This window comes from Podarcis vaucheri (assembly GCF_965113315.1).
Source record: "Podarcis vaucheri genome assembly, chromosome: 3".
Classification (NCBI taxonomy): Eukaryota; Metazoa; Chordata; class Lepidosauria; order Squamata; family Lacertidae; genus Podarcis; species Podarcis vaucheri.
The window spans coordinates 15728525-15752788 of record NC_138761.1 but is presented as its reverse complement, the minus strand read 5'-3'; the positions used below and the strand labels follow the sequence as shown (position 1 = coordinate 15752788).

Below are 24264 nucleotides of genomic sequence, written 5' to 3'. Positions count from 1 at the left end.
CATTCAGGACCAGGGAGTCCCCTACACCCGCCTGCCCCTTGTCCCCCCAAAACAGTACTTCTGTCTTGTCAGGATTCAACCTCAATCTGTTAGCCACCATCCATCCTCCAGCCACCTCCAGGCACTCACACTCAATGCTCTTCAAGAACATTCAATTATCTAAAACACAAACACACAACACCCTTAAAAAAACACACACCAAGAAGGTATGAAGATGGTGTTAAATCAAGACAGGGGTGGGTGGGAGAAAACAAAGAACTGGCTCCTGTTGTTCTGCCATGAACAAAGGCAACATGATGGTACCGATAAAAGCTCAAAGAAAATTAAATACCAAGAACGATTGGGCTGAGCCAAGCAATAACACGCACAGGGGGATTCTGAGTTATGGCTGAAACTGTAGCTTTAATTAAGCCCAGTTGTAGCAGCACTGGGGATTGTTAAAAATCAACACAAAGGCTGCTAACATTTGTTTAGCAGTCTATGGAAAGTTTCCAGGTATTCCTCTTAAAAAGATATGAGCAAGAATTGAGCCATCACTGCAGTTGCCACCAGCACGGGTACTGTGGCAAATCCAGGGGGCCACACACTGCTCCCGTGGTCAATAATTGCACGCATCCTGTATACACACAACCCAAATTCCAATGTATCTTCTGGGAACAGTATCTGTCAGTCTAAGGATGCTTCATCTCAGAGTATTTTAGCCCCAAATGCTCTCTTTCAGTACCTTTAGATGTCTACATGCCCCTGTTCCCCTTACCCACATGTACAGAAAAAACCCACAGAGAATGTCAGGCCGTGTGCAGGAAGTTAATAAAGACACCATAAATGCACTCCATGCCTTCTCCTCAGCTGAACTTCATGCACAGTGCAGAGCTCATCATGTTCACATATGAAATGCGGTTAGTATACAATCTGAAAACTTCCAGCACCAACTGGGCTCCAACAGTGCATAGCACAACAACCCTACATTGTTGCACGGCAGCACAAATACCTGCTGTGTGGGAGAAGGAACTTTAGTTCCACCCTGCATTTGACACAACCTCTTGAAGGCCTCTCACAGACACCTGAGATCCAGGCTGCAAATTGTGGAGCAATCAAAGTAGAGCTTGCAACTTTGAGACCTGCTGTCTAGATCCATGCCCATCACCAGCATTGAAGGTTGCAAGGGTTACCTGGAGGTCCGAAGTAAGTGGATGTCCTTGAGGGAGTGGGTGGTCTCTGAAGAAAGCAGTGGGCGGCCCCTTGCTAATGAAAACAAGCCTAGATCCTACTGAACATATAATAACCACACACTCTTTAATCTTCCCTGTTAGGGAAAATATTAGAGAGGAAGGTCGCCTCTCAACTCCAGGTAATTTTGAATGAAACCAATCATTTAGGATCTTTCCAGTCCATGCCACCCTTGCTTTTGGACAGAAACAGTCTCAGGAATGGGCAATGGAAGTTCAACCATATTGGTCTTGCTGGACTTCTCAGTGGCTTTTGTTCTTGTTGAGCTTGGTATCCTTCTGGAATGACCAGAGAGGGCTGGTCTTAGTAGGTCTTGATGTTTCAGTGACTCCAGTCCTTTCTGGATGGCTGATTCCAGAAGGTAGTGCTGAATGAGTCTTGTTAATCTCCATGATCTTTGGTGCGTGAATGCTGCAGGGTTCCATTTTGTCTTCTGTGCTTTATAATATCTATATGAAAATGCTGGAAGAAATCATTTTCCACCATCAAATCCCAGGGAGGCTGTGGAACCTTTGAACCGGTATCTGGAGATAGCATTGGGGTGGATGAAGGTGGAACAGCTGAATCTTAATCCAGACAAGGCGGTGAGGGTGAACAAGCAAGAACTTGATTCAGACACGATGGCGGTATTGTGGGATAGGAAGTTGGCAATTGTGGATGGAGTTATGATGCCTGGTCTGGATGCACTGCACTCCCCTTGAAGAACTATGTGTGTAGTTTGCAGGTGCGCCTGAACCTGTCACTATCTTGGTACAGCTGCTGTAAAATTAACCATAGTGGTTGACCCTGACTAGAGTTACCCAGGTCCTAGTTATCACCAAGCTGCCCAAGGAAACTCTTCCAAATGGATTACACTTGGTTCTTCAAGTGCTTTCCTTAATGTGAGTTTGGTTATGTGATTCTCAGCTGCTTTTGAATTCAGTTGGAGTTACAAAACCAAGAAGCTGCTTCCTGATAATTTATATTACTTGGTGTGTCGATGATATTCACGTGTACAGCTATCACTTTGTGAGGGCATAACCCTGAAAGGTGGCCTATAACCCTGTTAAGTAAATAAAGGTCCAGAGGATTGCAGAACTCAGCTTTAAACTGCTGCTTAGCAACATGCTTACAGGTTGGCCTGGTCAAGTCAACAGAAGCACTCAGTTCTCCATCTGTAAAATGGGAACAACATTAAGCTCCCTCTCAAGGGTTGACAGACATGAAGACAATCACCAAGCATTTTGGAGTAGGGAAAATTGTGATTGGTTAAATAATAATAGCAATAACTGGACTAGAGGAATTATATAGCAATGGAGTGACATGTCAACAAACCACAATGCCTCTCTACTTGAGAGACCTTTGGCTTATCCTCTACCTTTCTTACCAGGGGTCAGAGAATCCAATTCATTCCACTCTGTGATTGTTAGAATGTCAACTTCATTATAGATCCTGGCTGTTCAAGGGAGACAAATGGTTCCAGTGGCCTCTGGATTAGTGTCTTTAGAATAGTGCACCCCCAGTTGGGCGGAGCTGCAGCAATAGCATCTCAGCAGACATCACTGATGGAGGGAGAGGGTTGAGGTGACAGCAAGATTGGGGCTGTGCAAAGGCACTTGCAGGAGTGCTGGATTGACTCCACTCATACAGCCCTGACCTCACAATCACCTCACTGCTCCTGCCCTCAGTAAGCAGCAGAGCCACCACTGCCAGGAGGCTATTGCCGGCGGTTCTGCCCCACCGGGCAGGCTGCTCCTAGTGCAGAACTCTGAAAGCCAACCACAGGACAGGAAAACCATCTTTAAAATATATGCCGCCTAGCTTTAGTGGTCTTACACAACCTCCCAAGACTATTTGCATACCTAGGGCAATTTCCCATATCAGGTATAATCAATGGTCTCTTGACCGTTCACCTAGTGAGAATTAAAGTTCCATATCTTTGCGAACAATCGTTGGTAGGTTGGGCTGGCTTTGATGAGACCGCTGGAGGAAAAATGGTTAGTGGGCCACAGCTATTGTGTTTAAACGAATGCTCTTAAAATCAATTCCATTATTCTTTCAAGGCACCGCTTCTTGGTTTCTGTGCTCCCTTTAATACAAGTTGTTATTGCCCAATCTCCGCAAGCTATGGAAGGTTGGTTATAAAATAAGCACAGGCAATGCTTTCCTTAATAAATTTGTTCTGAACACCCACTTGCGGATTATTTATTTAATTTGACGTATTGTGATGCTTTTGCCAAAGCCTTCCCCCACCATCTGAATATACGAGTATAGTAATAATTAAAGGTTTTGGTTTGTTTTTTATTTAAAAAACAACAACCCACTTTGGTTTCTCAAAGCGTTGACATCTACATGACTTCCGTTTCACTCATGTGTCAAATGTAGTTCAAAGACAGTCTGCACATTTATTTTGTTTGCTTCACCTAGGAATTGTCATTATCACAGTCTACAAAACATTAACTTTTTTTTTTCATGGCAGAAAAAGAACACATCTGGAAGAAGCCAAGATCCCATGTACCTACACAAGCAAATCCACCACATAACCGTTTCTCCTTCCCCCTCCCTGCCAGAAATACAACTGTCAGAATTTACATCCTTACCTGCTGGGTAGCGTTCTATAACTGGCCAGTTGTCCACCTGTAATGTGGCATTACCACCACTTCTTGTGAAACGTACTACGTGATATTTCCCATCATTAATGATTGCGTTGACCTCTTCAATTGCGATATCATCTGTTCCAACATTAAATTTAACTCCAATTTTTCCTTGGTGCTGTAAAGAAAAGCAAATGACAGAAACAACATGGTTAATCAGAAGCCCATTTAAAAAACCCAAAACACTTTTAGGTGCAGTAAAAGGTAAAGGGACCCCTGACCATTAGGCCCAGTCGTGGCCGACTCTGGGGTTGCGGCTCTCATCTTGCTTTATTGGCCAAGGGAGCCGGCGCACAGCTTCCGGGTCATGTGGCCAGCATGACTAAGCCACTTCTGGCGAACCAGAGCAGCGCATGGAAATGCTGTTTACCTTCCCGCCGGAGCGGTACCTATTTATCTACTTGCACTTTGATGTGCTTTCGAAGTGCTATGTTGGCAGGAGCAGGGACCGAACAACGGGAGCTCTCCCCGTCGTGGGGATTCAAACCGCCGACCTTCCAATTGGCAAGTCCTAGGCTCTGTGGTTTAACCCACAGCGCCACCCACGGCCCGTTAGGTGCAGTATTATGCAGATAAAACATCCTGAAGATATCTTTTAACTTCTTCAGGACATGTGGTGGTAAGAATCCTCTGGACCAGGACTGAACAATTTGTGACTGGGAATGGAGAAAACTTATTTCTATACAAACAAGGAATTCTATGTTTCCAATCATAACACTTTGCTACCTACCCCAGCTCATTCAACTTTATTGTCTTAGAAACTATGAACCAAGGATAACCACCATACGGTTGTTTACATGAACAGAGACCCTGTGCACAAGTCAACATCTCTTGACCTGGCCTGAAGGTTATTCACTTCTTTTCATTCATTTCAACCACTGATTCACTCCCTTGACAACACAGGGCAAACAGAGACAGAGGTGAGTTTCCTGGTTCTTATGCCTAGGATAAATGACTTTGTAAGGAGACTGTGCAGTTTTATAAAACAGGAAGACACTGAAAAGCAAAACATAGTCTAAGGTGCTTCTTGGGCTCAGAAGGTCAGAACTCTGAATAGTCACTTGCTCCAAAACTTGAAGCTACTTGAAATTCATTGGAAAACTTAAATCGCTTTGCTAAGGATACTGAAAGCCAGATCTTAGTGGTTTGGAAGCAAAGTCACACAGGACCAGATCAAATAGTGCCTGTCCCTGCATCAACCCATAAACATGATAGGATGAAACATCTTCCCCTCCTGCCTGATTCTCTTGCCCAGACTTCAGTGTCTTTGGATGTCCAGTAGCATTCAAACAGGGCTTCCTTATGAAAAATCGGGTGCAAGTGATATTATTGCACATGGGCAATATTCCAGAAAAAAAATCCAGGGACTGACCATGAAATCAAGTCCTATTCAATAGTTACGCCCTAGCGAGAATACTGGATATGGCCTGGGTGTACCAGAAGGCATAGAAAGAAGGTATGATGCTCTCTCACTCTGTGGCAGCCTTCCTCATCATGGTTCCTTCTGTATGCTTTGAACTACAACCTCCATCATCCTTGACCCTTGACTCCGCTGGCTGGGGTTGATGGGACTTGTAGTGAGAAAGTTGCTTGATATAACACTTATGAGATAGGTCACTTGCAATATGACCAATTGATCTTTAGTGAGCAGAGGAACTAAGAGTCAGCCATGAAAGGACAAAATTCTTTCATCTCTAATTAAAGCAACAACAACAACACAGAACTGTAGTGGTATCAGTGGAAATAGCTGATTTATCTACGAACAACATGGCCCCTTCTCTGAGACAAGTATCCACTCCAAATGCTATTATCCATTTTAATTATTATTGAAAAAGCATCCGTAACGTGGCATTTATAGCTTAATGAAGTATCTTGCCATGTTCATTTAAAAATACTGACTAAAGCAATTATTGATTTCTGTTTCCACAGAAGACAGGCGAAATGCTTCATTTCTGAATAATGACTCTTATAAAACTAAAATGAGAAAGAAGCAACGTCGCAGAGCGTGTGTTAGGGAAAAAAGAAAGGAAGAAAAGGAAGAGGTTACTGCTGGAGCCTGACTAAATAAATGATACTGCTGCATCCTAATTCTAGAAATGTGTTGTGGCTGCCATTGAAATGTCCTCGGGTTCAGGAACAGATAGAAAAATTCTTCATTTTAGCAAAAAATAATAATTCCTTATTCTACAACCTCTTGATCTTTTCTCTCTCTCACTGCAAAATCTTTTTTCATCTCTAATGTAAGATCACGTAGCTCTAATACCCACATAGCTACATAGATCTGCTTCCGCACAGCCCACAATGTGGAACAGTCTCTCTGGAACAGTCTTCCCCCAGAAATAAGGTGAATACATTTTTCTGACACATGCTGAAAATATTTCAGTTCACCATGACTTTTGCTGGCTATTGATGTATGCCACTGTACAACTTTGTTTTGTTTTTTAACTTATTGAACACACCAAGGCTTACTTCTGAGTAGACAGGCATAGGATCGCCCTATTTGAGTTACTTCTTGTTCATATTCAATCCCAAAACCAAACTGCTTGAAAACGTGCATTTCCCCCGACATTTCTTAAAAGTTAACTGACAAATTGTGCAATTCACATGTTTTAATCACCCACTTACTCTGCTATTCATATTCAACAGAAAATGTACAAAATGCTAAATTGCTCTTGTGATGTAGCAATCACCCCTTTCACAAAATTATTAAACATACAAGAACTTTTCTAAAGGCACGTGACTCTAAAACACATGTACTTTACTCAAAGTTTTCCCTTCTGAAATCAAATGCTTTGACATAACCCCCCCCAAAAAAAACAAAAACCTAGCTGATTTTTTATGATGGTCGGTAATCACAGTATTCACACACACAGCAATGCTTTCCCTGCTTGCCTTCATTTGAGTCCTATGTACAATTTTACAAATAGTGGGAAAAGAAGCAAAACACCTTTTAAATAAAACTGAGCAGGTGCATGCAAATGATTTTAACCAGACACATGTCAGAGTTCTTATGTGGAAAGAAGAAGAAGAGGAAGAGGAAGAGGAGGATGGGGAAGAAGAAGAAGAAGAAGAAGAAGAAGAAGAAGAAGAAGAAGAAGAAGAAGAAGAAGGCCAACAGAACAGAAAAACTGAAAATCAATCCAAGGGTGCATGAAAATAATTTTGGTCAAAAAATAAGCAATGTTTCTCTTTGTTTTACATGTAATTCCTCAGTTCTTTGGAGAACTTCATAATGAGCCATATGGTGAGTGAATATGGACTGTAGAGGGGTTCCTTGACCTAGACAACTGTCTGCAAAGGTGGAGAGAAGATTCATATCTTCTTTCTAATAATAAGCACACAAGGAGATTTTACAAGTTGTAATCCTACAACAACCGGAGGAAATCACATTGGCTCTCCTTGCACAAAGGCACCCATTCTTTCTGTATCCCGCCTGCATGAGTAGACATGCTCAGCCTTCTGAGCTCAAAACTGGTGGCTAATCAGTAGGCTTTCTTGCTGTGTTTTGGAAGGACACACACACATTTCTCCAGTCAAGAACCGTAATGAAGAGACAGAAAGCCTGCAAGCTCAATAACAGAGCATCTGCCTTGCATGCAAAAAGTCGCAGGTTCAATCCCTGATATTCAGGAGTTGCCAGTGGGGTAGCCTTCTTCACCTGCCTTCCAAGTGGGGAGCATCTCTACTGGTTCCTGAGATTGGTGAGCTCGGCATGGTCCAGACAAAGCAACAGGAGCATCAGATTGTGGACTGCTGCGTTCACACCGTGCTGAGCTTCCCACATCTCTCCTATTCATCAACCTGCAGCAAGTCTTGGGATTTGGGAAGACAGGTGAGCAATGCCACCTTACCTGAGCTGACCCACCATCCACTACTGCTGGCATGTTCAGCACCCTGGAGAGCTACTTCCAGTCAACGTAGACCACAAAGAACTGGCTCATTATAAGGCTGCTTCCTTTACACCTGAGCTGGTCTAAAAGCACAGAACTTTACAAATGATGTCCCTATTTTAATCAGAGGAATGTTGGAGGGTATGAAAATGGTGAGTTCTGGGCCAGGTGAAAAAGTCATTAAAACTAGTACAAATTAGAAGAACAGAACGCAGCGTAACATTCTGAAACTGTGCAAAAAGCAGTGGGCTCCAGAGATCTAGCACTTTGGGTTTGTCATTTTTCCATTTGACTTTTAGTCATTGGATTAGATCCCCAAAAAGGTACCCATCATGGAAGACCCTTTCATGAGCAAGAGGATGCCCTGGACTCCGTCTCATTGGATAGATGGCCTCCTGCCTCCTAAATTGTCTCATTTTTGCACATTCATTTTATGCTCCACGATTTGTGCTTCTGCTGGCTTTTGAGTACCTTTATGAAGCAAATGTTTTAGATGGCTTTAATTTCTACCAAATTGGTTACGCCTTGATGCGCATTTTGTAAGCCACTTTGTGGCTTTAAAAGTGGGATATAACTCCGTTAAATAATAAATGAAAACATGTTAGGAAATTTCATCCTCTCGATAAATTTTCATGGTGTATTAAAAAGGAAAGACTAATTAATTCTAATCCTAACGGTGGGTGGAGCAGGGTAAAACAGATTGATAAAACATGCACTAAAAATGCCGTTTCTGCTTCTTAACCCTGACAAGCCTCAAAAGAATAATAAGGTACAGTCATAAAATATGGTGCTTAAACTGCCGCTAACTGTTACTTTTCTCCCCAAAGTTATCTGATTTCTCTGCCAAATTAAGTATAATGTAGAAGGCATTTTCCCGTCAAGCATAAAAAAAACCAAGTTAGATTGAGGTGTCACTATCAGCTGCTGTTTACAGAACAGGGCATACATATTCCAGAATTAATCAGAGGAGGGTTAGAGCTGAACCCCAGATTTGCAAAATCTCAAAAATCAGACAAACAACAACAACAACAACAACAACAACAACAACAACAACAACAACAATATATTTATACCTCCAAGGAAGGAGACTCCACAACCTCCTGAGGGAGACTGTTCCATAGCTGAACAGCTTTCAGTCAATGTAACCCAACTTCTATTAAAAAACCCCATAAGTTTTGACTTCCAATAGGAGGTGAATTACAAGCAACTTCAGTTATTACCAAAAAGAGTAAATACACAGTCTTGCCCTCATAGGCAGAGCTACCAAAAGTCCATTACAGATCCACCTAGTGCCTTCTACATTCTTTCAAGTTTTGCTCTTCATCCTACAGGTTCTGTCCTTTCTCACCCTCTCCCATTCCCCCCAACCCCTGTTCCATTAATGAATCAATATTTTTTTAAAATCTAAAGTTGAAATGAGCCTGAAAGCAAAAAAGAAAAAAAAAGGGGGGGAGAATCCTCATGCTCTTTCCTCTAACTTCTGAGAGAATATAGTTACTGATATCTAATCTTTTCATTAAATTTATCCCTGTGCTGAAGACTCATTTGTTACTTAAGCTCCATTTGGGGGGTCAGAAAATTGGCCTGAAGAGCAATTTAAGTCATGCACAAGCTTTCTGTCATCATTATGACCTAGGTAGGATGCGAGTAATCTGTTGGGAAAGTGCATCCATTTTCCTGCAATGTTCTTTTTTTTAATAGCTGAGACTAAGATTAATTCTTTTTAAAAGAAACCTCCTGAAATTATTTTGGGGAGGCTTCCCCAGGCCATTCCCCATCCTGCCAAATATTATTCTAATATTTTTTTGGTGCTCTCTCTCTCTCTCTCTCTCTCTCTCTCTCACACACACACACACACACACACACACGAAAAGGGGTGCCCTACTCCTCCCTTCCTGCTTTTTCCTTTCTCTCCCTCTTCCTCCTAGTAAGTGCCAGTAACCCACTTGCATGGCGAGGCCCGGGGCCCCACCATTTCCCTTAGATAATAAACATATGGACACAAATATTTTGAGTTAATGGGGATAAATAATGCTACAACTTTATTGGTTACAGATGTGAGTGGTTCGGCTTAGGCATTGGGTGAAACCAGACTATATCTTGAGTCCTGCCCATCTGCAGGGAGTCCACTGAAGGGTTAACCACGATAGGGGGAGCCCTTTGATATACATCAATTAAGAGCACCCCAGGGTCCCCGATGGGGTTGTGGAATGGCCCTAACCCAAGCCCAGGCTTTGGACAGGATCCACACACCCTGGATCCCTTTAACAGAAGACCCTTAATGAGGAGGGGCAGGCAGAGGCAACAACCTTCTTTTCCATGAACCAGGCTTACCCAATGCCTAACCTCACAAAGTTGTGACGATTTGCTACCAGGTAGGCGAAGACCAAATGGCTGGTGCCAATTTGCCAAGTGGAAAAATTCCTACCTGGCCCCAACCATAAGGTGACCGGCCTTAGTCCAAAGCAATGGTGTAGCGTGGGGGGTGCAGGGGGGGCCGGCCACACCAGGCGCAACATCTGGGGGTTAGGGTTAGGGTTAGGGGGCGCAAATCCACGGGTTAGGGGGCGCAAATTACTTGCTTTGCCCCGGGTGCTGACAACCCACGCTACGCCACTGGTCCAAAGCAAGGCCAAAGTCAAACAATGCATAAAAAGAGGGTGGGTGGGGTGGGTGATCCGACAAGGAGGCTGCCCCCCAGCTGCACCGCAATGTAAACGGCAGTGGCCACGCCACCTGGCTAACCCGATTGGTCAGCCAGGGGGTGTGACACGGCTGGGAGTTCCGATGATGTGGGCGGCATCCCTCTGTCCACTGCTGGGTCACAGGGAGATTCTGAAAGCCCTCCCGCAACTCTGCTCCACCGGGGAAGGGGAGCGGTCCTGCTGGGAAGATAGCATAGTGGATCCACTCGCTCAGTGATCTCAAAGAATCATAGAATCATAGAGTTGGAAGAGACCACAAGGGCCATTGAGTGCAACCCCCTGCCAAGCAGGAAACACCATCAGAGCACTCCTGACATATGGTTGTCAAGCCTCTGCTTAAAGACCTCCAAAGTAGGAGACTCCACCACACTCCTTGGCAGCAAATTCCACTGTCGAACAGCTCTTACTGTCAGGAAGTTCTTCCTAATGTTTAGGTGGCATCTTCTTTCTTGTAGTTTGGATCCATTGCTCCGTGTCCACTTCTCTGGAGCAGCAGAAAACAACCTTTCTCCCTCCTCTATGTGACATCTTTTTATATATTTGAACATGGCTATCATATCACCCCTTAACCTCCTCTTCTCCAGGCTAAACATGCCCAGCTCCCTTAGCCGTTCCTCATAAGGCATCGTTTCCAGGCCTTTGACCATTTTGGTTGCCCTCCTCTGGACACGTTCCAGTTTGTCAGTGTCCTTCTTGAATTGTGAATCTCCTTCTGCTAATATCATTATTATGGCTTCTGGTGCCTAAGAACTGTGACAAGCTCTAAAACTACGGCCCAACATTTGTATTGCAAATCGAGCTGTAATCGGAGTGTTCGGTTTTGCACCTAAACACCCTGTGGTCCACCTTTTAAAAAAATTAAAAGCAACCGCAACCACAAGATGGTATAAGCAGCTTCACCAGAACAAACCCATTCCCTGCGGAACTAGCTTTTTAAACAAAAAACAAAACAAAAGCGAAACCATTCTCCGAAACAATAAAAATTGCACCATCAGTCAGACATGAATGAGCATGTGCAAATTTGCCAGGAAAGTGCTTTTTCTCAAGGAAGAGCTCATATAAACCAACCTCATAATGCTTACAACCTTTGTCCACTTTCACAGAAAGCAATAATACTGAAACTCCCAATGGGGTGTGTGTGGAGAATCAAGTTAAAAATCTTTCAACCCTGCTTGTTTGCATTCTGGAAATGTGGTTCCTGGAGATGCAACAGATGCCACCGAAGATTAAGTAATTTTAGCTGTGCTGTTTCTAGGCTTCAGAGGGCCTTCCTGAACAGACCCACCTTGTTCTTGCTACTTGGTGGAACTAGAGATGCAGGAGGGATCCATTTAATGTGATGTACACCTCCCAAACTGATTTCCACAAAAGGAGTCTGGTTTTCCCTTGGTTTTCACATTTCTCTGATTTTTTGATTTTTTATTTTTACAATGCAGCTCTCAAAAACAGGATTGAAATGTGTTTTAAAATGTGAATTTTTTGGAGAAAAAAAATACATTCAGCGCACAATCTGAACACCTTTAAACCAGGTTTTCCATTGCCCTGCCAGGCACTTGATAGCAGGGCAGATGCACCCCTCTGTCCTTCTCTCAGGTCTGTGTGTAGGCCAAGGGGACAGGGAAGCCATTTCCAATGCTCTCCCCTGACATGCCCACTACCTCTAAGACATGCTCCCCTTTCTAATAACATTGAAGTTTCTGCAGTGGTGCAGAGAGGAATCAGATATTGGATCTCCTTTTCAGTGGTTGGAGCTCTCTCTTTCCCTGACCTCCGAGAGGGAGATCCAACATATCCTATAACCCCGGCGATGCCCTTCAAGGGGCCATAGGGTTACAGTCGCAGAAAGGTATGCTGTGGGCTACTGATACATAGTTCCCTAATGATGTCATTACACTGCAGTTTGTATAACGGCTGGCACGTGGCACTGCAAAGTACAGTGTAGTGCAAAACAGGGCTCTCAGACCTGATGGGCCATCACAGAAGTCTGAGGGTGAGGAGGAAGGAACTGGAGACAAAGGCAGGCTGAGGGTAGCTCAGCAAGGGAGCTGGGAAGCAGCCCAGGCCCGTGAGCAGAGGTTTGGCAAAGACTAAGGGGAGGGGTGGTGGTTTGGGCAAGTTATTGGGAGGGGGTGGGGTTGCTTTGGCAAGCAGTATGGGGAGGGGTTGGGTAGCATTGGTGAGGGAGGTGGGTGGGGTTCGTGAGCAAAGTCAGTGAGGGTTGAGCCCCAGTGGTAAAATCCATTTAGAAATGTGTATTTTGAGATTAAAATACAGTGGCACCTCGGTTTTCAAACAGCTTAGTTCACGAACAACTTGGAACCCGAACACTGCAAAACTGAAAGTAGGTGTTCCGGTTTTTTAACTTTTTTCCGGAAGCCAAAAGTGCTCCATTTTGAGTCCCCCTGTGTTTCCTGTTACGCTGCTAATTTGACCCCCCCCCCCATTGTAATTCAAGCCTTCCGTTTCCAATTGCAGTGTTCTAAGGTAACAAGAGAAGAGACAGTGTGGTGTAGTGGTTAAGAGCGGTGGACTCATAATCTGGGGAACCGGGTTCGCGTCTCCGCTCCTCCACATGCAGCTGCTGGGTGACCTTGGGCTAGTCACACTGCTTTGAAGTCTCTCAGCCCCGCTCACCTCACAGAGTGTTTGTTGTGAGGGAGGAAGGGAAAGGAGAATGTTAGCCGCTTTGAGACTCCTTAAAGGGAGTGAAAGGCAGGATATCAAATCCAAACTCTTCTCTTCTTCTTCTATTTGGAGCTTATATTTGGTGTTTTTGTTTTTGTTTTTGCTATTTTTGTTTTTTGTTTTGTTTGGTTTTTTAGGCTTTTCAGTTAATTTGTTTTTGTGACTGTGTGGAACCCAGTTCAACTACTGATCGACTGATTGTGTGACTGCAGTACATTGTTTATTGCTTTCATTTTATGGCTCAATGGTCTCGTTAGATAGTAAAATTCATGCTAAATTGCTGTTTTAGGGGTTGTTTTTAAAAGTCTGGAACAGATTAATCTGTTTTGCATTACTTACTATGGGAAAGTGCACCTTGGTTTTGGAACGCTTTGGTTTTGGAACAGACTTACGGAATGGATAAAGTTTGAGAACCAAGGTACAGGACCACTGTACTCAAAAATACCTATTTAAATGCAGGACTTTTAAAGAGAGATTTTTGACATATTATTTTTTTCTTTGCTGCTAGCTGCTGTCCTGAACAGTTCATAGATTTGTAGAGTTGAAAGGGACCCCGATGAACATCTGGTCCAATTTGAATGTGTGGCTGTACCACACAGAGATTGAACCTGCAACCTTAGTGTTACTTACACCACGCTCTACGCAACTGAGCTATCCAGGCTTGGAGGGGTCAGGTGAACAAGCAGTAATAGCAAGGAGGAGGAGGAGGAGGAGCAGAATATGGGCATGCCAAAGGTCTGTAAAGTGGCACCTGCCAGTACATGGTCTTTAGTAGGTGCCCCCAAATGGCAATCCCTGACACCCACCCTGAATTTACACCTCTGGATACAACATACGACTGTGCACCTCATACAGATGCAATCTTCTTATGATGGACAGAAGAGGAGTCCTCTTAGACCTGACCAAAGACCAGCTACTTCAGCAGCCTTCCTCTGGGAAGCAACTGCTCAAGCAGTTACAAAGCAGTAGGAAATTAACATGGATCCTGGTGCAGTTTAAGTGAAGTGTGGTCTCTTTAATTCAGGATATGCCACACAGTAAAAGCACAATGAAATGAGGAGCATTAAAACCACGCAGGCATATTTAGAAGGCTTTGGACGTGGAGACATAAATATTGGAGACAAGATAAATACTGTCTCCATTGTTAAAAGTATTAAAGCCGGTATATATTTTACAAACATTGCCGTGTGTGATTACATTTCCTGTAATGGGATCTCTGCCCCTGGAAAATAGATGAAATGTATGAAATTTCCCTCCAGTTATCTTTTATGATTCTGAATTACCATAGCTGGCAACTGCAAGCTGTAACAACCCTCGCTGTAACACCCCTTTTGCTCTCATTTCGTGAAGGAACTGTTTGGAAGCTTCAGGTGCAGAATGTATACACACACACACACACACACGCGCGCGCGCACACACACACACACACACTTTAATTAATTTTTTAACATATCATTTCCAACAGTCATTTAACATAACTTCTTATCTTAGACAATGTTTTAGACTTCCATCAACAACCTCTGAAGATTTTCCGCAGAATCTTATCTCATGAAAGCATTGAGAGAAAGAGAGAGAGAGAGAGAGAGCGCTGCATGTGTCTGTTACCTAAATATTACTCTCATAGTCAGTAAGTCATGAAATCTGAGACGAAATGGGCAGACTGATCGGAGTCTTCAGGGCTTCAGGTTGCGACAGTTCCACCAACCCGAAGTCCAAAAATGGGGGCAATACGAGAAGCAAGACCCAGAAACAGTCCAGGATCCAAATGCCAAGGGTTCCAGATGTCGGGATTCTAGCCTGCCTTCAGGAGAAACTGGCCACTCTCCAGGCACCCGGCTTGAATCACCGGTTGACCTCCCTGTCTGCTTTCCCGGCAAGATCCAGGCAGAGGTCACGATCGGCGATCCTCCTCAACATGAGGAAAACACACCACTCTTTCCTGCCCCCCCCGGGGCAGGGGAAAGAGATAGACAGAAATGTATTTACATGCCTTTATTTCTGTCTTTGCAGCATTACAGAGAAACACGTCTGCTCTCTTCAAACTCCAACAGCAGAGAGACCAACTCCACCTCCTGTACTTCCTGTACAGCTCATATTACACTGTGAGCTAATTCCGGTGCTTCGCACTGTGAAAAGACTGTCCCTTTGTTTCCCACGGAACAGTCCCAACATTCCCATTATGTTTTGCTTCTAAGCTAGCAGCAGCTCGCGGACGCATTGCTTCTATATCGTAACACCAGAGACCAGCTGGAGTCCCAGGAGTAGGCAACCTAAGGCCCGGGGGCCAGATGCGGCCCAATCGCCTTCTCAATCTGGCCCGCGGACGGTCCGGGAATCAGCGTGCTTTTACATGAGTAGAATGTGTCCTTTTATTTAAAATGCATCTCTGGGTTATTTGTGGGGCATAGGAATTCGTTCAGTCCCCCCACCCCCACCCCAAAATATAGTCCAGCCCACCACAAGGTCTGAGGAACGGTGAACCGGCCCACGGCTGAGAAAGATTGCTGACCCCTGAGCTCGACAAACACAGCTACATACCAGGGTGCTAGTGGAAAGCTGTCAGTCTAGACCTCCATTGCCGAGAACTGAAGGCTTTTAAACCAAAGCATTCAGAGGCAATCCTGTAGGCCATCAGGGTTGCCTCAGTCTTTGGTCTACTCATGAAGGATGGCTTACTCATGAGAATCTCTGTTTTAACGGGTTTTGTTTTAGTTCACGTCTTAATTGTGGATGTTTGTTTTAATGTTTGCTTATTTTAATGCTGCTTTTATACTTGCAAATTGCTTAGATAGAAGCCACCATGGCAATTCAGAGGGATTTGCATATTTGCTGCCATCGTCCCCTCACCCTTCCTTCCCAAAGGAGTCCAGAGGAGGAAACAACAGGCAACAAAACAATGCGGCCTAATGGCTAGAGTGTTGGATTGGTCTGAGTCCCCGCTCAGCCAAGAAGCTCATTGGGTAGCCTTGGGCCAGTCACAATCTCTTAGCCTAATCTACTTTACAGGGCTGTTGTGAGGATGAAACGGGGAGCAGGAGACCCATGTACAGAGCCTTGAGATCCTTGGGAGATAAAGGTGGCATATAAATGCAATAAAATAAATGAATAAAACAAATGATGTATGGAAGTGAGAGCTGGACCATAAAGAAGGCTGATTGCCGAAGAATTGATGCTTTTGAATTATGGTGCTGGAGGAGACTCTTGAGAGTCCCATGGACTGCAAGATCAAACCTCTCCATTCTTAAGGAAATCAGCCCTGAGTGCTCACTGGAAGGACAGATCCTGAAGCTGAGGCTCCAATACTTTGGCCACCTCATGAGAAGAGAAGACTCCCTGGAAAAGACCCTGATGTTGGGAAAGATGGAGGGCACAAGGAGAAGGGGACGACAGAGGACGAGATGGTTGGACAGTGTTCTCGAAGCTACGAACATGAGTTTCACCAAACTGCGGGAGGCAGTGGAAGACAGGAGTGCCTGGCGTGCTCTGGTCCATGGGGTCACGAAGAGTTGGACACAACTAAATGACTAAACAACAAAGAGCTTTTTTTTAAAACAACAACAACAACAACAACAATCTTTAAAACAAAATCCAGTATGGATGCAGACTGGGAAAGCTCTCAACTTAAAGAACTTAATAAAAACTAACCACATTAATTGGGTCATTTTAAATGTTCAGTTTCCACACAACGCATTGCATTCTTCTGAACCTCAAGACCCTGAAAATGTAATTAGAAGGTGGTTTTGCTCCCCTCCATTCTGGTACATAAACATTCGTCCTGACAAAATCACAGACACGCTGTGGCAAACCTGTTTACAGGACAGATCCATAAACACCTGGATATAATCACATATCTGGTTTCTGCATTGCAGATCAATACAAGGGATCCTCCCTTCTCTTTGTGAACATCTCATTATTATTTATTTCTTGTATTTATAGCAAACAAAGGTAGAACGTTAAAAAGTTGAGCGCTTAGGGTAACCCTCAGGTTATACAACTTTACATTAGCCACCTCGTGTTAAATCAATACTGCAATATAAAATAATAATAGTCAACAGTGGGAAATTTTCTACCTTCCAGCTAGGCATCATTGTTATTCCCATTGAAAGCTGCCTTGAATACATTATAGAAAGACAGAGTATAAATTTAGATGATACATTAAAAGGAGTATGTGTAAGCCACGCTGGGAACCTGTTGCAGGGTGCAGTATATATGCATCAAATAAATAACAGGAGTTCCTCTCTTGGATGGTGCAGGAAAATATATATATAATATAATACATTTACTGCCAATACTATGCTTCTTGTAACTTCTGTAGCCAACAGAACTGATCCAAGTTGATCCTGAAAGGGTGCATAAAGACCCACCGCATCTAGTTGACGGGATCAATGGCTCAAACTCAGTGTCTGCTTTGGATGTAGAAGATTCCAGATGTGATTACCATCAGAAGGGTTTTTCATCTTAATGTATAGTCGGAATCTCCTTTCTTGTAACGTGAACCTTGTTAGGATTTTTATCCATCCGTGCTGCTCCAGTAGTAGCACTATGTTTTGTTTTTATCATGTGAGTGTCTGAGAGAGCGTGAGACAGGAAGTCTCAGTACTGTTGGATGTTGGAAGTTTAGTTTCACTTCTGCAAGTGTTGCTGTTCTGTACTGGTGCTCAGAGAGCACAGAGATGCTGAAGGATTCTCTGTATATAGACTGTGAAATAAAGTAGTTTAGAGCTACTGATTGGCTCTTTCTTCTGCTATGATATGCCAGAAGACAAGTGTGTTCCTCTCAGAAGGGCGGGGTCGCTTATTACCGGTCTCACTGGACTGAAGGAAATTTATAGCCAGGGAGGACCACTGGAAAGACACCCCAGAGTCTTGGGAAGTTGGCGGCCTTCCCGGGCGTGTTTCCGACAAACCTATTGGTTTGGGTTCTACCCTCTGGAGCAGCGGAAAAAAAGCTTGCTCCATCCTCCATGTGACAGCCCTTGAAATATTTGAAGGAGACTCCTCTTATATACATACCCCACTCCTTCCATCTTTGCTCTTCTTGGTCTCCCTTCCTCTGGACATGTTCCAGCTTGTCAATATATTGCTGAAATGCTGGTGCCCAGAACTGGGTTCCAGGTGGAGGCAGACCAAGATTCAATTCCTGGCAACTCCATGTAGGGCTGGGATTGCTCCCTAGAGAACCACTACCAATCGGTGTAGACCAGGCATAGGCAAACTCGGCCCTCCAGATGTTTTGGGACTACAACTCCCATGATCCCTAGCTAACATGACCAGTGGTCAGGGATGGTGGGAATTGTAGTCTCAAAACACCTGGAGGGCTGAGTTTGCCTGTGCCTGGTGTAGACAATACAAAGGTAGAGGAACTAATATGGCAACTTTCTGTGTTTCTAACAACACTTTAAATGTGCACATTATACCATTCCCCTGCTGTTCCCAAGCAGGACTGCCTTTCTTGGAGACAAACTCAAAGCACACTCAACAGGAGCAGCTTTATTTTAATATAGTAGACTGGAAGCTCTGCTTGCTCCTCCACCTCCAGGCCCACACTGGTTTCCTCCTCTCCTCTACAGGAAGTCCCCCTTTTAAATATTTCCCCTTGGTGCAGGAACAAACAATATAAAGTAGACAGTTCCTGCTTTCATTAATCCTCCCTTCCCATGGTGTCATCACCTGGCTACATGGCAGGGCCAGACTTGGTAGCTAATCAAAGGGCAAAAAGAGACAAATCTGATTTTTGTGGCAAAAATGGGGTTGGGTGGTGTTGTCGAGCACCTGGCTTTACAACGAGGCCCAGTTGGTGGGCTGGATTCAGAGTCATGGGTCAAACGTTTTTACAGGCCTGAGCTAAAGGAATCCTTTTGATACATCACATTCGCAGTCAGAAGCGATAACCTCCCTACTGAGGAGCCTAGACTTAAACTTTGTAAATGGGATTAAATAGACTTAAATGTAAGCCCTTGAATTTAACAGGTTTGTGGCTTGGTCTTAATACCCTAATTATCATCTCCTGCTTCTGCAGATACTTACAGAGATCCTTATTCCACTCGATTCGAGGTTTTAGATTTTAGAAACCTGAAAGATGGGCATCTCTCCCTCAATTAGGCTGCCTGAGTGAAATCTAATCCCAGATGCTTCAGCCAGATCCTTGGGGTTCATTTTAGTCCAGTTCTGTGCCACTGTGTCCTGCTCAGCATCTTTTGTGAGACAGCCAATTTTATTTATTCTAAGATTCCAGAAGGAACATAATCAGGGGCAGAAGTCCGGAAATCAATATGGCCAAGACAATGCAAGACAACTTCAGCAGAATCATCTCAGATTCAAATGAGCATCAAGGACACCTCCTCTGGCCAAATCCCTTCCCTAGCTTGGATTGCACTTTGCTTTCAGCAAACCAGTTGGGCAAAGACCCCACCAAGGGCCTAGGTCATGATAGCAAGGAAGTTTTCATTTATTAAAGACAACTGCAACGGCTTTTATAATATAGGGAGGTAGCTAATCCAGGGATGGGAACCTGTGGCTCTGCAGATATTCTTAGACTCCAACTCTCATCAGCGCTAGACATTGAGGTCAACAGAACAACAACAACATGAGAGCGACACACTTCCCATCCCTGATCTAATTCTGAGCCCTATTCTTCAGTCTTTAGCCCCGACACCACTCAGGCTCTTCAGGCTCATGCTTTTCACCTACTATCCCTTTGTTCGGAAGGCCAGTTCATGATAATATATCCATGCAGGAAGAACGAGACTACCCCTTTAGTCAGTAATTATTGCTACGTCAAGGTAATCGCTCAACTTTACTGGCAGACAAATTTATGGGTGGGCTTCCCTTCATTGCTTTCTCCTCTTCCCATTCTTTCCAGGAATATTCTGGCTGTCTTCTAATGCAGATAGTGCTTGCCTCTCTTCTCCCTGCTAAAGAGCTGGTGTTTGGTGGGTAGTTTAAATCTAAGTTCCAGCCTTGGCTTCACAGCTGAACCCTCCAGGTATGACTCACCAGCTGCTTATAGTCAGAGAGTTTCCAGGGTCCCTGTTCCTAATACAGTGGTACATCGGGTTAAGAACTTAATTTGATCTGGAGGTCCATTCTTAACCTGAAACTGTTCTTAACCTGAGATACCACTTTAGCTAATGGGGCCTCCCACTGCCGCTGCTCTGTCGCCGAGCGATTTCTGTACTCATCCTGAAGCAAAGTTCTTAACCCAAGGTACTATTTCTGGGTTAGTGGAGCCTGTAACCTGAAGCATCTGTAACCCAAGGTACCACTACTCCAGAGCCTAGGTCCCAGTTAGCAGGGGAGGGAGGGACCAGCTCAGTGACTCCCTCAAGCTCCCTTGTTTCTGCTGCTTGCCTCAGACAGCAAGATCAGAAGGCTTCTTTAGCACCTAGCAGACTACAAGATGTGACTGGGTGGGTTTTGGGGGGGTCTTACATAATCTGGTTTCAGGTTTTGGAATCTGGAGCGGGTTCTCCTTTTCACCTGCTAGCTAAACCCTTACGAATTTAGTCACCCTGATGCCTTGGCATTTGACTCCAGGGCACATTTCCCCCCAAACCTTCCAAAAATATTCCATCCCTTCTTCAGCTGCCAGCTTTGTTTCTAACAATCTCAAGCAGGGTTGTTCCAAGGGAGACTTTGGGATTTTGCTTGCTTTCACATCCCGCCCTCCCTTAGCATCTCACAGAAGCAAAACAAGCTGTTTGACAATTTCTCTGTGCAGTAAGCTGAGATATGTGGAACAATCTCATCACCATAACAATAGCAGATTCAGGCTCCCTTTGATCACACAATACAACAGAGGATGTCAGTGGGGCGGGTGGGGTGGGGGAAGAGGAAATATACAACTCCAAATAAACACATAAAGTGCCTCAAGTGATCAAACAACAATAGTTGTCTGGACTGCAAGGCCCACCCAGAAGCAAGGAGGTGGGGAGAAAAGGCAGCTGCTACCACTTTCTTCTCATAGGATCATAGAATTGTAGAGTTGGAAGGGACCCCAACCCCCCTAGTGCAACCCCACTGCAATGCAGGAACCACAACTAAAGCATCCACAACAAACAACCCATCCAACCTCTGCTTAAAAACCTCCAAGGAAGGAGAGTCCACCACTTTCCAAGGGAGTCCATTCCACTGTTGAACAATTCTTACCATCAAAGTTTTTCTTTTTTCTTGCCTTGGTCCAGTATACCTAAAGGAACATCTCCACCCCCATCGTTTTGCCTGGACACTGAGGTCCAGTGCTGAGGGCCTTCTGGCGGTTCCCTCGCTGCGAGAAGCCAAGTTACAGGGAACCAGGCAGGGGGCCTTCTCGGTAGTGGCGCCCACCCTGTGGAACGCCCTCCCACCAGATGTCAAAGAGAACAACAACTACCAGGCTTTTAGAAGACATCTGAAGGCAGCTGTGTTTAGGGAAGCTTTTAATGTTTAATAGGTTATTGTATTTTAGTGTTCTGTTGGAAGCCGCCCAGAGTTATTATTATAATGTTTAGTTGGAATCTCTATTCTTGTATCTTGAAGTCATTGGTTTGGGTCCTGCTCTCTGGAGAAAACAAGCTTGTTCCATCTTCCATGTGACAGCCCTTTGGATATTGGAAGACGGCTACCACATCTCTTCTCAGTCTCCTCCTCTCTATGTTAAACATACCCCACTCTCTCAACAGTTTCTCATAAGGCTCAGTTTCCAGACCCTTGATCCTCTTGATCCTCTACATATGTTAAAGCTTTTCAGTATCCTTCTCATGCATTTCCTGCTACATCCACAACACTTTAATGCAGTGCTTTTTTCTGGGGGGACACAGGGGTACGCATACCCCTAAACATTTTGTTAATCTAAGTTTGGCCTCATTGAGGGGCAGTATTTCAATATGAGTAGGAAAATGAGAGTACAGTGGTATCTTGAGTTACAAACACCTCAGGTTACAAACACTTCAGGTTACAAACTCCGCTAACCTGGAAGAATTACCTCGAGTTGAGAACTTTGCCCCAGGATGAGAACGGAAATCATGTGTCGGAGACGCAGCGGCAGCAAGATGCCACATTAGCAAAAGCATACCTCTAGTTAAGAACAGTTCCAGGTTAAGAACAGACCTCCAGAATGAATTAAGTTCGTAACTAGAGGTACCACGGTACCCCTAAACATTTTCTTCAGAAAAAAACCACTGCTTTAATGTCATTGGGTTGTGTTATCAAGCACCAAGTATTGTTATGCGTTTGAAGTATTTGGCTTCAAACAAATAAGTGAAACAAACAACAAACCAAGCTAGCATTGCCAAAAAGGAACTGGTAGACTAAAGTGTGAGGCCTTGAAAAGAAAGGTCTATTTTTAGGTCCTTTGCCCTGATGTAGCAGGTGGTCATCTTATGTGCCCTTATAGCAGAACATGGGTGCAGAAGCTGTGGCCCTCCAGATGTTTTTGCCCTACAACTGCCATCATCCCTGGCCATTGGCCATGCTGACTGGGGCTGATGAGAGCAAGGAGTTAATAACATCTGGAGGGCCACAGGTCCCCCATGCCTGCCTTAGAGGGACCATATGACAACCTGGTTGGGCCTATTTGTCATCGAGATGCTAAACCTTTGCCTGGGTTCTACCTCTTCAAAGAACAGGTATGGACTTTTGTGGAAAAATGCTCTTCCATACAAACACATGCACAAACCAGAGGGGTAAATCCCCTGACACAAAAATATGGCAAGTCAGGAGCAGGGCTCTGGGCTAGCCCTTCACTCTAATATGCTGATTTTCTATGGGCAGAGTTTGTTTGTTTCATCCTAGAGAATAAAGACACAGGAGGCCACCACTTTGTCAAGACTAAGCAGGTCTTGGTCTGGTCAATGCCTGGATGAGTGATCCATCACCTGGGACCCTCATGCACAGCCCTGTTCTCTGATGAGAGAAAGGTAGGATATAAATCTAGAAAACTAAACTCTCTCTCTCTCTCTCTCTCTCTCTCTCTCTCTCTCACACACACACACACACACACACACACACACACACATGTATATTTCATCTTGTGAGGCCCCAACCCACCTCCCACAGTGGTACAGTCCAGACCTTGTTTTCCCCCTTCATGTCAGAAGCAGTCCCTTACTCACATAATGAAATATGCCAAGTTTGGGCTTGTCTCTGTTGCTCTTGGACTGCGCCACTGCTATCAGGGAGAGAAAGGAAGCTATTCCCTATTAAACACCTCCCTTACTTATTGTTCTGCTTGTAATCCAGCCGTTGCTGAAGCTGAGTGTCACACAGATAATGAGCTTGTTCTGCTAGGCAGGAGTGTGAAAAATTGAGGGCAAGAGTCCACAATGCATATCACACTAATATGACAGGAAAAAGCAACTCTACCAACTGCATGATTTCCCATTCTTCCAACTGACAGGGCTTTTCTCCCCCAAGAACCCAAACAGAAATCATGCAGGGGTTTTTTTTAGGGTTTTTGTGTGTGTGTGTGTCTTAACAATCAAATCCTACAACACAATATAGTTTTCCCACTTTACAGCAGAAGTGAGAAGAGGAAGAAAAACTCCACTTCCATTCTTAAAATAGAAAAAAAAATCACATTAAAAGCCTTGTGGTTGTTGGGAAGAATTGTTAGCGGAGGAGAAGGATGGTAGTTCCATTCTAAAAGCTTGTCTTCTAAATTGTGTGGGAGATTCAGGATGGGAGATACTGTAGTTTTGAACCTGTATCTTTGTGTTAAAATGTTAAGACATCACAGTTAGTGCAATTCTATGCAAGGGGCATGATATGTGGGTCTCCTTCTTTGAATTCCCCCTTCTGCTGAAGTCAGGTGACTTCACCTTCTCATTGGTGACGCCCCATATGTGAAACTCCATCCACCTAGCGACTATTCCTTGTCACTCCTTGATGCCATGCAGAAATATTCTCATTCTCCAGGGATTTGTATGATTATTTTAGAGCCCCACAGTTTGTTTGTTTTTTTAAAAAAAACACACATTTGGATGCCTTGAGATGGTCAATAAATCCAGTGCTGTCGGCACCTACCAGAAAACGAATGCGATGTCTACAAATGAAAGTCCCACTGCATTGTCAACCATTACGGTTCTGATCGTGTCCTGAAAAATACCCATGGGACTTGGCCAAACTTTCTTTTACAGTACAGCA

General features: G+C 44.3%; 1 protein-coding gene and 1 long non-coding RNA gene across 35 annotated transcripts in view; one reads left to right on the top strand and one right to left on the bottom strand.

The window, feature by feature from the left end:
- NRXN1 (neurexin 1) overlaps positions 1 to 24264 on the bottom strand; it is a 1008670-nt gene that overhangs the window by 152648 nt on the left and 831758 nt on the right. For all 34 annotated transcript variants that reach the window (XM_082217236.1, XM_082217247.1, XM_082217269.1 and 31 more), the window contains one exon: positions 3810 to 3981. In XM_082217236.1, coding sequence (XP_082073362.1) covers positions 3810 to 3981 — 172 coding nt within the window. The remainder of the gene's footprint in view (positions 1 to 3809; positions 3982 to 24264) is intronic.
- LOC309529750 lies at positions 3952 to 5930 on the top strand. The gene is made up of 3 exons (XR_014218413.1): positions 3952 to 4067; positions 4472 to 4783; positions 5793 to 5930. It is a non-coding gene; the product is annotated as an uncharacterized lncRNA (long non-coding RNA).